The 17,299-nt window shown below is 36.6% G+C and overlaps 1 protein-coding gene across 1 annotated transcript in view; it reads right to left on the bottom strand.

The window, feature by feature from the left end:
• The window catches only part of LOC149553655 (uncharacterized), a 95,193-nt gene that overhangs the window by 77,185 nt on the left and 709 nt on the right, over positions 1-17,299 (bottom strand). Inside the window, exon 2 of the mRNA XM_089790358.1 lies at positions 7,549-7,717. Within this exon, the coding sequence (XP_089646484.1) occupies positions 7,549-7,717 (169 nt within the window). The remainder of the gene's footprint in view (positions 1-7,548; positions 7,718-17,299) is intronic.

The raw sequence follows: 17,299 nt of genomic DNA, 5'->3' as shown, positions 1-17,299 counted from the left end.
GTTCTCCCTCTGAGACTCTGGCTCACAATTTCTTTTAGAACTAACCAAGGGAGAAGGTTCTTCAGAACTTAGTTATTAGATTATTATTAATAAAAATTCCTAAGGATAGATGCCAATCTTGCAAAGGGAATACTGCAAAGACTTGGTCCTTTACTTATCATGCTATATCATATTTGATCGATCTATTATTAGATCAGTATGCTTAACAAGTTACATATTTAACATTTTTTACCTTTTTCTTTGTAGTCTTTGTAGCTCTTGAAATCTTTCTTGCCTTTGAACTTGTTGGATTTTTTGTCATCTTTGCTTTCCTTGTTTGGACACCTTGCAACAATGTGACCACCTTCTTCACAATAAAAAAAAATCAATAGAATTTTGTCTTCCTATTTACCTTTGGCTTTTGGTAACCTCCTTGCAAGTAAGGTTTCAATGGCTTCAAGATCATCATCATATTCTTCTTCTTCATTGTCAGACTATTTACCTTTTGATTTTCCTCCCTTTCTACCAAGGGTTAATTTTTCTTTGAATGTTGATTCTATATCGCGAGATCCAGGAAGATAGTTATCAAAGTTATCCAACTCAAAAGTTGTTAACCTTCCCACTAATTTATCCAAAGCTATTTCACTTTTGGGATCACATCTCATTTCTTGAATAGCTGAAAATCTAATTGCATAAATAGGAAGAAGAGTTCTTAATACCTTGCTGACTATTGTTTCATCTTCTATTTTTCCTCCTTAGGCTCTGATTGCACTCACACTTGTTTTGATTCTCTCACTATATTTTGCAATGTTTTCATCTACTCTCATCTTCATATCATCAAATTGACCTCTTAAAAATTTTTCTTGGCTCTCCTCACATTGTCATCTCCTCCATAGATCTTTTGCAACTTGTTCCACATTTTATGAGTAGTAGGAAAATATTTGACTTCATCAAATTTAACATAATTGAGAGAAGAAACAATGCCAATCATCATTATGTTTTGATTCCTTTTATCTACCATCTAATCCACAATCAAAGGATTAGGAGGTGACACATACTAGTTTTCTAGGAATTATAGGCTTTTATCTCCAATGGTTCCCAAATGCAACCTCATGAGTTCCTACCATGCTTTGAAGTTTTCTTTGTTCAACTTGGGAATCTCTCCTCTATAAGATATCTTGATCATTAGCTTAGGTCCTTGAAATATTTTCTACAGGTACCAACTACTTTGATACCAATTTTTGGAAATATAAGAGGAGTAAATGAGAGGGGAGAGTTGAATTAGTTCCCACTAAAATAATTCCAAATCCCTTAGATGTCAATATAAACTTCCTTTAAACTCAAAACTTAGTTAGAACTAGATATTCATTATAACTCGATTAACAAAGCAATCTAATATATTAATGTGCATTAACGTTTGGTAACTTAGTTGTAGAAAGATAAAGAAGTAATATGAACACATGAGACACCAAGATTTAATGTGAAAACCCAATTTGGGAAAATTGCCAATGCAACTATTTACAACTTCTCACTCTTATGAAGTGAGCCTTGTTAGGAGCCAACCTTGCTAAAGGTTACAAACAACACCATTAGGTGTGACCTTGTTAAAATATTTAAATCACCCTATTAGGAGTGGCCTTGTTAGAGGTCTTAAGACACTTCAATATAGAAATGTCACTTGGTTAGAGGATTTACACAATGACTATTAAGTCAAATTTATTATGAGATTTCTTCACTGTTACAATTATTAGAGAGTAACAATGATAAACCTGATTAAAAATTGAAAATTCATATAACTATTTTATCCTTTGGATCCTTTCTGATCAGAATATTCTTTGCAACTCCTTGGGTAATCTACTCTAAATCAAATATTCTTCTCTATTCACATTTTATCTTCTTAACCACTTTCTCATTTTACAATCCACAACTTGACCTTTCATATATATGAAACACAATGTCTAGTTGACTTGAATACCCTTTCAAATAAAAAAATAACATTTACTGTGTCAACTTGCACAAACCAACTAATAGATAAAAATAATCAAATGAAGGTCAGCTAAAATTGGGTCACTCCATTACCACTGAGTTCTTTAGTAACCTACCTAACTCAGTTTAAATTGAACTCCTTTGGTAACCAACCTGACTCACTTTACACAAGAATACCTAAACTTCTCTTCTTATGAACTTATGCTTTGATTATACTGGAGTCTTCTAAACTTAGTTCCAACTGGAAATGATTGGTTAGAGTATAACATGCATGTAACATCAATCACAATATACAATTAAATAATTTTCATCAACACCAACAACATCCATTGATAATCCTAAACCATAATCTCATCAATCAAACACAAGTATAAATAACTAGCTAATGCAACGATAATCAAATGACCCCAAGGGTGTAGACCACTCATGGTCTTAGTCACAATCAATCATGAAACAAGATCATCAAGGTATCAAGGTAGAATCCATCATGATGAATTTCCAAAATCAAATGGGAGAGGTACTATAGAGTGCACATGTTGATGTTGAGTGAGAAAATATAGTGTATGTCAAGTTATACAATAATGACTGAGTTGAAGAACACAATAAATGATGCATAACAAATAAATTCATCGTTTGAGAAAGATTTTATTTTGAGGCCAACATAATTGGAATTTGAATGAGTCAAAACACATGAAAGACAAGGATTGATGAGTTGGCATATTTAATTCATGTAGAGATTTTGTTATGCAATAAAAGGCAAGGTTTTGATCATAAGTTTCTAGAAGAAGAAGGAGAACACAAATATTGAAGGATTTGATGAATCTAACCTAACCTTAAGATCAACGGTATGTTTAAGTGGAAAAAGATTAAAATTACCTATTTAAGGAGGCATAAGGAATGAGTTGTAAAGTTGGTTCATTATTGATTCGTGATCTTTAAGAGAAACTATGAAGTTAAAAATAGTAGAGGTGAAGTGTGAAGAGTTTGTGAACTATGATTGCTTGAGGAGATGCCAAGCATATCAGAGATCGAGATGTTAATGAAGGCCAATCAGTGAACCAATATATGAGAAAATGAAGATCTAAATTTGCAAGATGAGTTATTTTTTACAGGTCAAACCTAATATTACATTCTAACCATTGTATTAGTCTAAGATCCTTTAATCAAGGTTGACCTAACACTCATTTTGTAAATCCTTTGATCAAGGTAACATTCTAATGGAATGTTCTAAAGTCCTCTAACAAGGTCACTCCTAAAAGGTGATCAAATTCTTTAACAAGGTCACATTTAATAGTTTCTTGTATAACCTTTAACATGGTTGGATCTTAATCGAGTTCAATTCAGAAGAGTGAAAATTGGTGGCATGGTACTTGGTGGTTTTTACCAAATTGGGTTTCCATTTTAAATCCTAGTGTCAAAAGAGTTATTATCATGTGTGGATGTTATTATTTTGAATTCTATATTTTATCGTAGTTTATTTACTCGTAGACAAAACGTAGAGAGACATAGAGTTAAGATGTTGCATGAAATGTTAAATTGGTCATGCTATAGAGATCAAGTGTATATTTGAGATTGATTAATATATTTGAAGTGTTTAAAAGTTGAATTAGCACATATGGACCTAAGGATAACTGATTGACCCCCATCTCATTTTTTCTAAATCATTGTAACAAAGATTTATTACAGAAAGGTTTGATCAAAGAGAGTTTGAGTCCATGCATAGTGCCTATTGTGTTGACACCTAAGAGGAATGGAGAATGGTATATGTGTACTAATTCTAGAGCTATCAACAAAATCACAATTAAGTATCAATTTTGCATGCCAAGAATAGATGATATAATGAATTTTTTAGCTAGAGCAAAATATTTTACCAAGATTGATTTGAAAAGTAGATATAATTAAATTAGAATCAGAGAAGGTGATGAATACAAGACTACTTTCAAGACAAAAGAAGGTTTACACAAATGGTTGGTTATTCTTCTTGGTTAGATTATTGCATTGAGTACTTTTATGAAGTTAATGAATGAGGTCCTAAAGAGATCCTTGGGGAATTTTGTAATTGTATACTTGGATGACTTTAAGATATTTAGTCAAACTAGAGAAGAAAATTTGTTGCACATTAGATAGATATTGCAAAGATTGCAAGAAGAGAAGTTGCTAATTAATTTGAAGAAGTGTTCCTTCATGAAAGAAGAGATTGTATCTTTGGGATTTGTGATTTTAGTTAATGGTTTGATGATAGATTCAAAGAAGGTTAAAGCACTTCTTGACTAGCCTACAACTGAGAATATTAGGGAGGTATGTTCATTCCATGGTTTAACAAGTTATTACTAAAAGTTCATCAAAAATTTTAGTTCAATTTGCAATGCTATGACTGAGACAATGAGAGGAGATAAAAGGAAATTCAAGTGGACAAATGGAGATAATAAGAGTTTTGAGACTTTGAAACAAAAGGTTGCTGAATTTTATGTGTTAGATTTACTCAATTTCAATAAGGCATTCCAAGTGTAATGTGATGTAAGTGGTAGTTGTAATACCCCAAAATTGGCTTATTGCCATTATACCAATTTTGGTCTATTTCTGATAATTTCTAAGTCCTATTCTAATAGGCAATTCTCATTTTGCTATTCACTACTTGACTTAATTGTCAGATGCAGAAAACCCTAATCTGCATTCATCATATTTCTTATTTAATTCCTATAGTACATACTCATATTAGTCGCATTAAACGTAATTGATTTAATTATAATTTAATTAGTAAGTATTTATACTTTAATTAAATTAAATTATATCCTAAGGCTAATGTACTATGGAATTAAATTTATTTAATTTAATAAATACACCTATCTTGATTAATTAAATGTAATTATTTAATTAAATCGAAAAGGTATTTCTAATTAATTAAACAAAATTATTTAATTAAATGGAGTACTTACTTCTAATTAGTTAAACAAAGTTATTTAATTAAATGGGAAGCCATTCCTAATTAATTAAATGAAGTTATTTAATTAAATAAGAAAAGTATCTCTAATTAATTAATAGATTATTTAATTAAATAGAAAAGGTAATTATGAGAGCATATCTCATTTTATTAAATTAAATATTTCATCAAAATCTCTCTTCAGTTCAAAAAAGGGAAATTTTCAGTTCACTATTGATAAAAAATGAGTTAAATGAGTTAACTCCTTTTTCTACTCAAATTAAATCAATTAACTCCTTATTTTACTCAAATTAAGTCTATTAACTCCCTTTAATTTGGGAATCTCCCTTTATGACTAAACTTCACCTTTAATCCTGACCGTTGATTGAAATCGATCTCAACTGTTGATGGATTCCAGGAAAGTCTATTTAAGAGACCCTCATCTCTTCATTTTGAGAGGATGAATTTGGAGAATTTGCATCAAATTGCTGCTAGAATTCATACTCACATTTGCTCATATTTTTACATACATCTTGCATTCTTAGTTTAAATTCATCTAGCTTAATAATGCATACATTTTTAGTTTAATGTCTTTTATTTCTTAGATTAATTGTTTGTACTCCATTCTAGATTAATCTGCATTCTCATATAGATTAGTCGCATCTTCTTTTTTTAAATCCTTTGTTCTTACAGGGTCTGGTTGCTTAAACACCTCAAATCTGAGGATATCTGACAAGCAATTCCCTTTAGATAGAAGGCAATAGGTCGCTTTGCCAACTAATTTTTGGATGAACAATCCAATGTTCATTCCGGGATGAATCTGCATACAATGACCGTGTTGAAGTGTGTGTGTTAGCAGAGGCCACATATTCATGTATACATTTTTTGGCGCCCACTGTGGGGCCTAAAAATCAGTTTTTCTGGCCTCTTTCTGTATTTTTTAAATCATTTTTTGTTCTCTGTCCATACTGTTTCGTACAAATTTAGGAATCTTCATGCGAGACTGTTCATTTTCGCATGAGGATCTAGAATCTTCGCGCGAAGATTCTTTTCAAATTGCATGAGAAAGTTCTTGGGCATGCGAAACTTCGTGCGAGCCGAATATAATTTCATGCAAGTCGTAAAACTTCTTCACGCGAATTGTCAGAAATTTTGCGTGAAACTCTTCTGACACAGGCAATTTTTTGCATTGATTTTCATGTTTTCTGGTTTTTCTGCTGACTGTTCACGATTTCTAGTATTTCTGTGTTTTCTTATTTTTTTGGAACAACATAACAACGGTTTGCAAGAAAATTGGAAAAGCATGATAAAGTCACTAAAAATAGGTAAACTCTACTAAGCGCGTTGCGAGGATCATCAGGTAACCTTCCTCAGCTGATAACACTTCATTTGGATCTAAAACAAACATCTCTCGTGTCAAGCTTGTGTGTGTTTCCTTCCATATTTTCATTTTACAACACATGCACAATTTGATACTAGGGTGTGAGATCCATTAGTATTCATTTAGCAGGCTTAGGTACTAGTGATAGATTTAGATAGCTATTTTGGGTTATTGGACTTGCTAATCCATTGGCCCCTCGTTCCACCCTATGGTTGCAATATCAACACCACGTTAAAGGGGAGGGGTCTACAGGACAAAAGCGTTAAAGGCTCCACTAGGCAACCCTTTTGTGCTTTCTAGAACTCACTAGTTTCTGAGTTGTGGACTCATGTTAGCTTGTGTAAGGGGTTAAATGTTCCACATCTTTGGACTCACCTCACATTAGTTAAAGCATTAAGTGTACCACCTTGTGCTTTTTTGATTGCTTTTGGATAGATTTGCTTTCAAAAATTGACATCTGTACACACATAGTAATTAAGCCCCCATGAACACTATTCGTGGATCTTGAGGGATTGGGTTTGTAGTGAAACTCCTCTCTAAGACGGATTCCTTGTAGGTGGGGAGGATACTTTGAGCATATCGTAGATAGATGAATCTTCAACTTTTTGATTAAGGCATCCTTTCTCCAGAGAGGTTGATAGATCACTGGGAGATGATATCATAGATCTTTAAGAGATAATCTTAGTTTAGCGTGTCAAATTAATCTGTCTACTTTGATTGGGCTAAAGGTGAAAAGGTGTCAAAACCTTGAATCTGGAAGCTAAGTCCCCTTGTGGTACACTATTGTGAGTCGGTCACCTTTAGAGAGGGTCAACCATAGTAGACAATCCCTCTACTGGGAAAACTATGATGACAGAACCTCAAGCGGTAATAGCCATTTTTACCATGGTAGTGACAACCGCTATATAAATGTCCTTGTGGAAGAAATCTCCATAGGTGTGGTTCATTGTGGGTTGTCAGATCTCCCTAGCAGCTCCTGAAGATTAAGTTATCAGACTATGTCAAAACCTCGATGTGTCAGGATTGGAGGTCATCCCTATGAGTCATAAAAGTTGCAAAGTCAAACCGTTACTAAATACCTTAGAGAGGCCAACTTTTATTTTCTAGAGATGTATGTGTGATTGCAAAACTCTTTGAAAACATACACAAATAGCTCTCTTAGGACTTAGCACAAACTAAGTCACTTGATTGTTCATGCACAAGGTTTCTTTTGCCCTTGCTTATTATTTTTAGACATGCTTGAAATCACTTGCTTGCTGGTTCTACATGCCTATTTATCTACCTGGTTATTGGAACAATCAAAAATTTTGTTAAAATTAGTTGCTGTTGTGAAACTGTTCTGCCCTTTCGCATGAAATCATTTGGGTCTTGCATGAAATCATCTGACACTTGTGCGAAGCCATTTTTTCCTCGTGCAAAATTAAATTCTTGTTGTGTATCTTTGCGTGATCCTGTAAACACTTTCGCACAAAATTAAACCACTGTTACTGACCTTCGTGCGAGACAAAAACTTCTTTGCGTGGCTTGTAAAACTTCTTCGCGCGACCCGTAAAGGTTTTCACATAAGACTTTGTATCAGCATTACCAATTTGGGTCTGTTCTAGCTATCTGTGGCCTGCACGCTATCCTTTTCTGCGTTCGTTTATTGCTCTCTCTTTGCAAAAAATCTTGAAACAGTGATACTTCGCTTAGCTGAAGACTTGTGTCTTATACCTTGACTAGTCTCATCTCATAAGTAATTTTGGTCCTCGTCTTAATGCTTGTCATACTTTATGTCACAGTGGTCATAATCTTTGGCTGTTCTGGCCTTTAAATTAGACCATTTGTGCCTTAGTGAACAACATTCTTTCTATTATCTTGTTCTTTTTGAGACTCAGTCTTAGTGTAGTCCTTGTCCTGGTTCTAGCTTCTTGTCCTTGCCTACGACTATCACAACCAGAAGCGGCAACATGTTTTATCCTGATAACCTTAGACGTGGTCGTGCTAGGGGTCATAATCATGATAGAGGTAGCTTACCTTTCACTATGAAATCTGTATCCAATTTGGCTAGTGAGGCATCTTCACGGTCTTCCTCACCTGCAAGGTCATCTCAAGTTCAATGAATATTTTCTAATTTGCAAAAAATTAGGAATCCTTTTTACCAAGAGGATACTGAAACGTGTAGAGGTCCTACATTCCCAAATATAATGTATGATCCTTTCTCCACAGAGCCTTTTGAAACACAACGTACAAAAATTGAACACGTTCCTATAATGACTAATCGTAAACCTGAACAGGGTAGTCATAGTCGATATCAAGAACAACCTAGGGATGACAAGGAGAAGGAGAAAGAATATGACACTGATGAGGAACAGGAAGAGGTGGAAATCCTTCTTGAACACATAGCTAAATGTCAAAGAGACAAAAAATTTCAAAAGGTCATGGGAATCCTACTCAACGAAGAGAAAGAAAAGTACTTTCTCAAACTTGCCCAAGAGGGAGCTAAATTGCCCACACATTTCAATGTGGAGACCATTATAACATGTGAAGAAGAAACTAAGACTGCTAAACTCCAAAAACAATTGAAAATTATGCAAGACCAATTGGCTTAGATGATGCATGAGAAAGAGAAACCCACAAAGACATACACATTGGATGCTCTTTGTTCATTCCTATTTGACAAAAGTATAAACATGCCACCTTTCCCATGAGGTGTAGAACTACCCAGATATGACAAGTACTTTGGTACTACTGATCCCCAAGATCACTTGCGGGAATTGGGTGCTTTGTCTATGGAGTTTATACACAATCAAACGTACCTCATGCGTTTACTCCCTAGAAGCCTACATGGTCAGGCTTTGGAGTGGTTCTCACATTTACCTCCTAGTATAAAGATGTTTGACAAAATTGCTAATTCATTTGTTCAGTAATATTCTCATAACATTCAACATCCTATAAATATTTGAGATCTATGCAACCTTAAATAGAAGGTTAGTGAGCCTTTTCTCACTTTCCTCCAACGGTGGAGACAACTATACACTAAGTATTCCCATAAAATCCCATAAACGGAGAAGCTCAACATTTTCACTGATAACCTCTTACCTGATTTCGGGTATAGAGTCCAAATACAAGGTCCACGTACCTTTGAAGACATGATTACACAGGCTATCTGTATCAAAGAATTTATGGTCAAGAAAGGTGAGCTCAATCTTCAGAGCAATACAAAACAAGGTTCCACTTCCAACAGGGATACAACCAAACATGTCAACAAGAACCAAGAAATTGTACATGATGGGGTTGTTGATAATGTCACAAAAAAACTTGCTAAAGCGGCATTTAATCTCACAGACTACCTCAAAGTGGCCAAAAATGCTGAGAAGCCTCCTCCTGACAATAAGGCATCAAGGAACAAACTGAGAAACTCATGGGCAACACGACCCAAGTGAGAGTATACGCCTTTGGGAGAACCTTTGGATGTGGTTTACAAAACATTGCTACAACACAAGCTTATCTCACCAATGGATAACCATCGTCCCTATGATCCACAACCACGTCCACCATGGTGGAATGAGACCTCATTTTGTGAGTATCACCAAAACAAGGGATACAAAACCAGCTATTGTATAAACTTGTGTCATAAAGTCCAGGACATGATTGATGCTGGTGAACTTGTGGTAGATGGACATAACAAAAACTCAGACCACAAGGCATTCAAAGAGCCTTTCCCAACTTATGAAAAAGGAGAGACTTCAAAACTAGAACCCTACAATAAGGTCAACTATACGTATTCCAATGATGACAATGTCATTCACATGGTTGAACCTATAGATTCTGAATACTGTGACGTTATTACCATAAAGGGGAAGCAAGATAACAACAAACCCAAGACACCATTTGTCTTAAGAGGCCCTACTTCCAATAACATGGATAATGTGTCTTCGCAACATTGTGCTAACGCTGTTACTTGCTCTCATGCGAAGTTGGTGCTCAAAGGCCCTACACCTCCTATTTTAAATCTTGAACAACACAAGGAAAAAACCCTTGCTGGTCCATCCAGTAAAGTTGCAAAATACACAATGAACTTGACTGCAACCAGTTATAATGTTCTAGATTAGTTGAAATGAACCAATGTTCACATTTCCATATTTGAGCTGCTTAAAATCTCGCCTGCCCACAGGAAAATTCTGGACAAAGCCCTCACCGAGGCAAACATTCCTCAAGATCTTAATCTTGAGAAATTTCAATCCATGGAAGGTCACCTGACCTCACATCATCTTATGACCTTCTTTGAGGAGGATGACAACTTAGTCAATCACCCAAACAATCAGCCTCTACACATTGAGGTTATGATCCACCAGACACGTGTTCATCGAGTACTCATTGACAATGGTGCTAGCCTAAATATTGTTTATGCTACTTTGCTTAGACAATTGGATTATTCTGAGGACTCTTTTTGATCCTCAATGAAAGATCACTATTAAAGCATACGATGAAGTAGAACAAAAGTCACTAGGTCTTGTGACTTTACCAATTTGTGTCAGTCCTGTCGAAAGGGATGTCACCTATCGGGTGCTTGACATTCCCTTAGCCTACAACATTCTGTTGGGACGACCATAGATACATGAGATGCGCACTGTGCCATCCACATACCACCAATGCATTAAATTCCCATTTCATGGCTCCAAAGTTACTATTCCTACCACTACTAGCTACGCCTGCAATATGCTCAAAGCTGTTGATTCTTTTGTCCCTGCTAACCGTGAGTTTACTGATTGTCACAACAATAAGCTGAAACAAATTGAGCAGTCATTTAAATTGAAAGAAACTGGTATGGGAGAGTACCACATGGAACCAGTGCTGTCATTAACATCTATTCCAGAGTCCCCTCGACATTTTGGGAGACCCTCAGAAGCAAAGAAGCCATTTGTGCTGATACCTCAGACCAAGTTTAATGGCTCTTTTGTCAAAGCTACAATTCCCTTGGAAGATGAAAGCAAAAACAGAGCCATTGCTGCATGGCTTTAAAAAGAAGAGGCTCCAGCAAACCTAATAGAACAAGCTCAAGAAATCACTCCTAAGAAGTATGGACCTGGTCTTAAGCTTATGAAGCATTTTGGTTACAAAGGAACCGGCACTATTGGGTGCAATAAAAATGGTTTAATAGATCCTATCAAAGCAACAGCTCGAAGCAATAGTGACACAACTAGCCTAGGTTTTAAGAAGGTTCCTTTCCATTTGGGATCCAATAAATTCATACCCATAACTGAGAGTTCATCTAAAAATGAGCCACAATCTGAGTCAGGTACTCAAGAGGAAGAATTTGATGATGAGAATTCTTACCCTCATCCTATTCCTTATGATCTTGCTAAATTCTTTGCTAAGCTAGATGACTTTGTGCCACGTGTTAGCACTATGGATGATACTAGTGATTCTTTTGAGGACAATTCTAAGCAACTCAAATATCATTTAGAAAAGGGAGAATCTAGTCAGTCATGCCATATTGAGTATTTGTGTAACAATCCAGAGGCTGAAGGAGAGTATGTCCCTATCACTATTGGGGAGTTCTTTAGTCTCTCACCATGTAGCACCTATTCTCATGAATATGAATTTGACAATCTTTCAGAAGTGACTACTAATAAAGACATTGACCAAGTGTATGTCTATGAAAATCAAATCGAAGTGATTGAAACGTCTAGGGTTAGGTCACAGGGGTCTGATCCAACTAGTGTCCTAGAGTCATCAATTCCTAACGTTAGTATTCCAAGGCATTTGAATACACCTGTGGGTGAGGTCATCGTAGGTCTCAAATTGCTGGTCCATGCATTTAATGACTATACTATGAACACTATTGAACCAACCACTACTCTCTCACTCACACATCTCGAGCTTATAGATTGGAACCCCAATGCATCTAACGACGTCCCCATGTTCTAGAATGACTATGCTCTTGCCTGTTACCTAAACGCTATCGAACCTATAACTTCTTCCACCAATGAGCAGAGCGTCAACATGACTGAAGCCAACATCAAATATCTCAGTCACATAATTAAAAATAAAAAATGCAAGAGGTCCGATGGTGAAAACCACATTGTGGAAGTGTTAGATCCCAAAAAAGTAAAAACAAAAGATGTATCCAAGGGTGAAAACCTCTCCGAGGTGCCCACGGATGAGATATTTGATGTCCTTCCTAGTCACTTTCAGGAGAGATCATCAATGTTAATAGAGCCGACACAACCAATTAACCTGGGCACAGAAGAACATCCTCATGTGATACATCTGGCTCAGTCATTGTCAACTGAAGAAAAGGAACAATTCATTGCCTTTTTCAAGGAGAAGAAAATAAATTTTTCCTGGACATATTCTGACATGCCAAGATTGGATCCTGATCTTATCATGCATCACTTGTCCATAGCACCAGGCATCAAACCAGTTAAACAGAAGCTTCAGAAAATGCATCCTCATGTTGCATTGCTAGTCAAAGCAGAATTGGAGAAACTTCTAAAGGCTGGTTTCATCCATGCAATTGATTATGCTGAATGGATATCCAATATTGTTCCTATTTTGAAGCACGATAAATCTATCAAATTTTGTACAGACTTTCGTGATCTTAACTTGGCATGTCCTAAAGATGACTTTCCGCTCCCTAATATAGATATGATCATGGACATGACAACTGGCTATGAGATGTACTCACTTATGGATGGTTTTTCAGGATACAATCAGATAAAAATTATGCTATAAGATCAAGAGAAAATAGCTTTCACATGTGCATGGGGAACCTTTTGTTGGAATGTGATGCCATTTGGTTTAAAGAATGTTGGAGCTACATATCAGTGGGCTGTTACTACAATTTTCCATGACATGATGCATAGAACCATGGAGGACTATGTTGATAATACCTTGGTCAAAAGCGCTAAATACAATACTCATTTGCATGATTTGGGACCCATCCTAGATCATATGGAAAAATTTAGTCTTCGGCTCAATCCTAAGAAATGTGCATTTGGTGTCACATCAGGAAAACTGTTAGGATATATTGTTTCTACAAAGGGAATTAAAGTAGATCTAAAAAAAGTACAAGCAATAATGGACATGCCACCACCTTGAAACATTATTCAGATGAGAGGACTATAGGGAAGGCTTCAATCTATTTGCAGGTTTATTTCACAATTGGTGATAAATCACAACCCTTCACAAAGACCTTACATAAGGGTGTGAAATTCAATTGGAGCCAGGATTGTGAGCAAAGCTTAACATAGATCAAAAAATATCTTGTCAATCCACTGATCCTGATGCCTCCTGTGCATGGGAAGCCTTTGCTTTTATACATTTCAGCCACTAAAACATCTTTGGGAATCCTGTTGGCTCAGGAAGACAATGACAACAAAGAAAGAGCTATTTATTACTTGAGCCAAACATTGGTCTCTTATGAGAAAAACTATAGCATTATTGAGAAAGCTTTCTTGGCAGTTGTCTTTGCTTCCCAAAAGTTGAGACACTACATGCTTGCCCACACTACATGGCTTGTGGCTAAAATAGATCCATTAAAGTACTTGCTTAGTAAGGCAGCTCTCATAGGAAGATTGGCTAAATGGGTCATGATACTAATTGAGTTTGACATCCAATATGTTGAACACAAAGCTATAAAGGGATAGGAAATTGCAGACCAACTGGCTGAGGCACCCATATAGAGTCTTCTACCAATAAAAATTGATTTTCCAGATGAGTCAATTCTAACACTCACTCACCATACATGGGTTATGTTCTTTGATGGGTCCTTCACACAACAAGGATCAGGTGCTGGATTACTTTTCATTACACCACAGAGATACTCATTGCCCAAAGCATACAAGATTCTGTTTCCTTATACAAATAACATTGCTGAATATGAAGTTTTGATCAATGGTATGAAAATTGCAGCTGAATGGAGAGTAGATCAGTTGGATATCTTCGGTGACTCTCAGCTTGTCATCAACCAAGTAAATGATGTGTATCAAACAAAGGATGAAAAACTAATTCCTTACAAATGCATGGTTGATGACTTGACAAAATATTTTTCACACATCACCTTCGAACAAGTTCCATGTGCAGATAATAAAGTGGCTGATGCCATGGCCACTCTAGCCTCCCTTCTACAAATGCCAAAAAATAATCTACAACATGAGTTCTTGGTGGAAGCGTTACACTACCCAGCCTATGACACACCTGATTCCAGGATGATTTGTTCTATTATAGGACAAGAATCATCCCACTACCATCACATCTATTCCTACCTTCATAATCAAACCATTCTAGAAGGTCTGACCTGAAATGAGAAACGTTACCTAATCTGTAACACTTCACATTATGTCATTATTGCCGACGATCTATATAGGAGAGGTCTCGACAGAACACTGCTTAGGTGTTTAGAACCCGATGAGTCCAAATGCGCACTAATTGACGTTCACGAAGGCATTTGTGGATCTCATTCCAATGGCCTGACACTAGCTTGCAAACTCCTTCATGCTAGTTACTACTAGCCTAAAATGGAGCAAGAAGCTGTTAAATATGCTAGGTCTTGCAAGTGGTGTCAGCTACACGAGAATCTCATTCATGCTCTAGCCAGAGAGCTGATTCCCTCTACTACAACATGACCATTTCAACAATGGGCCTTTGACTTGGTGGGGCAGATTCACCCAACCTCTTCCAATGGACATAAGTTCATTATCACCGCTACAGATTATTTCACAAAATGGGTAGAGGCAGTCCCTCTCACAATTGCTGATAGAAAAATTGTAGTGCTTTTTATCACAAACTACGTCATCTGTAGATATGGTATACTATCCTCAATCATTACTGACAATGGAGGACAGTTCAAAAATAAAGACCTCAAGGAATTGTGCAAGAAATTCAAGATTACACAACATTGGTCTTCCATTTATTACCCTCAGGGTAATGGCCAAGCTGAGGCATCCAACAAGGTGATCCTTTAAATTCTTCATCACATAGTCAGTAAGTCAGGGAGAGACTGGCATCTCTAGATCAATCTAGCCCTGTGGGCATATAGGACAAGCATTAGAACTCCAACGGGCACGACTCCTTTTGCGTTGGTGTATGGGGCGAATGTTGTGCTTCCAATAGAGGTTGAGATTCCTACCTTGAGAATCTCCATGAAAGGCCTTATCACTGATGATGACTACAGGATAGCTTGGCTTCAAAAGCTTATGTTACTAGATGAACGATGACAAGGGGCCTGTGATCATCTACGAGCATATCAACAAAGAATGACATGAAGCTACAACATGAGAATTAGGCCACGTGAATTCCAACTGAGTGACCTTGTCCTGAGAGAGAACCCTAAGAATCAACAACAATGAATGCAAAAGGGAAAGTTTGAGCCAAACTAGCTAGGTCCTTACATCATTACTGCAGTCTATAGATCTAGCGCCTATTAGCTTTCCACAACCAAAGGAGAAGTGCTTAAAGAGCCTATGAACACTCTCCACTTGAAGCGGTTTTACAGTTGATTTAATCTCAGCAAGCTCTCTATACATATCTAAATGTCCTGAAAAAAATCTAAAAATAAAAAAAAGTCCTAAATAAAAAAAAAAGAAAAAAGAAAAAAAAGAAGAGAAAACTTACCAAGAAGGTGAAAACCTGGTAAACAGGCACCTCTTGTTCCCAATGCCTCACCTTGCAGCATATCTTCTGGCTATTCTGTACAGTCGCTTTCGCTTTCTTGTGTCCTGCTCATGTATCCATGGATTGAGTCTTGTCATAGCTCAGGGGCATTCCCCCTTAGTGTCACTCTTTTTGAGATTCTCCTCATAGAATCTCTTTCACAATGGTCACTAGTTGTTCTGATTGCATCTGCCTACTGTCGCTAGTGTCACTCTTTTCGAGATTCTTCTCATAGAATCTCCTTCACGACAGTCACCAGTGGTCCTCATTGTGTCTGCCTACTATCACTAGTGTCACTCTTTTCAAGATTCTCCTCATAGAATCTCTTTCACAATGGTCACTAGTCGTTCTGACTGCGTCTACCTACTGTCACTAGTGTCACTCTTTTCGAGATTCTCCTCATAGAATTTCCTTTGTGATAGTCACCAATGTTCCTCACTATGTCTACCTACTATCACTAGTGTCACTCTTTTTGAGATTCTCCTCATAGAATCTCTTTTGCAATGGTCACCAGTCATTCTGACTGCGTCTGCCTACTGTCACTAGTGTCACTCTTTTCGAGATTCTCCTCATAGAATCTCTTTCGCAACGGTCACCAATTGTTTCAACTGTGTCTTCCTACTGTTGCTCTGGTCATGTCTCAAGATTCCTTTATGGAAGATCTCTTTTTCATCAGTCACCAGTCATCCTGGCTGTGTCTGTCTACTGTCGCTTAGTCCTTCTTAGGTTCTTCATCGTGAAGATTCCTCTTTGACCTCAGTCACTAGTCGTTCTGACTGCGTCTGCCTACTGTTGTCACCCTATTGAAGAGATTTCTTTCGAATGTATTATGGACATTAGCACTTGACATCAATCCAAAACATTGAATTAAAAAAAATGATATATTTGTTTGGATATGCTAAGCTTTTTCTTTGTTTGATTTGTTTTTGATTTATCATATCTCCCCGAGCAACTTGATGATGTCATCTTTGACTAGATAAGTAATCACTGGGGGCATGATCTTTTCTTGGCTTTCTGTCCGTGGTTTAGTTCCAACAAGTTGATACATTCCTATAAAAGAAGTGTCCACTATAAGAGCCTCCATCTTGTATTGGATGGCTGGGTGTACCTCAACTCCTTTTATAAGAATACGTCAATAACATTAGTGCTTCTCCTTGTTTTTTGGAGTGAACTCTTCATGCTATAGTACATACTGATGCTCGTCCTACTAAGTGAACATATGGGTCACTACGAGTATATCTAACACACTTCTATCTTAGGTTACAAATGCAAGGGTCATTACGAACAGAATGAATACTGAGTACTTAGCATAAGAGGGATCTCCCGTGTGTTTGGTGTGCTTATTATGCAAGCAACATTCAGGTCATCCTAGCATTTATGCTCTGATGCTTATG

Source organism: Cupressus sempervirens, chromosome 6, assembly GCF_028749045.1.
Source record: "Cupressus sempervirens isolate cs-2001-9-10 chromosome 6, ASM2874904v1, whole genome shotgun sequence".
Taxonomy (NCBI): Eukaryota; Viridiplantae; Streptophyta; class Pinopsida; order Cupressales; family Cupressaceae; genus Cupressus; species Cupressus sempervirens.
The sequence above is the reverse complement of the archived record's forward strand: the minus strand, read 5'-3'. Positions and strand labels throughout refer to the sequence as shown.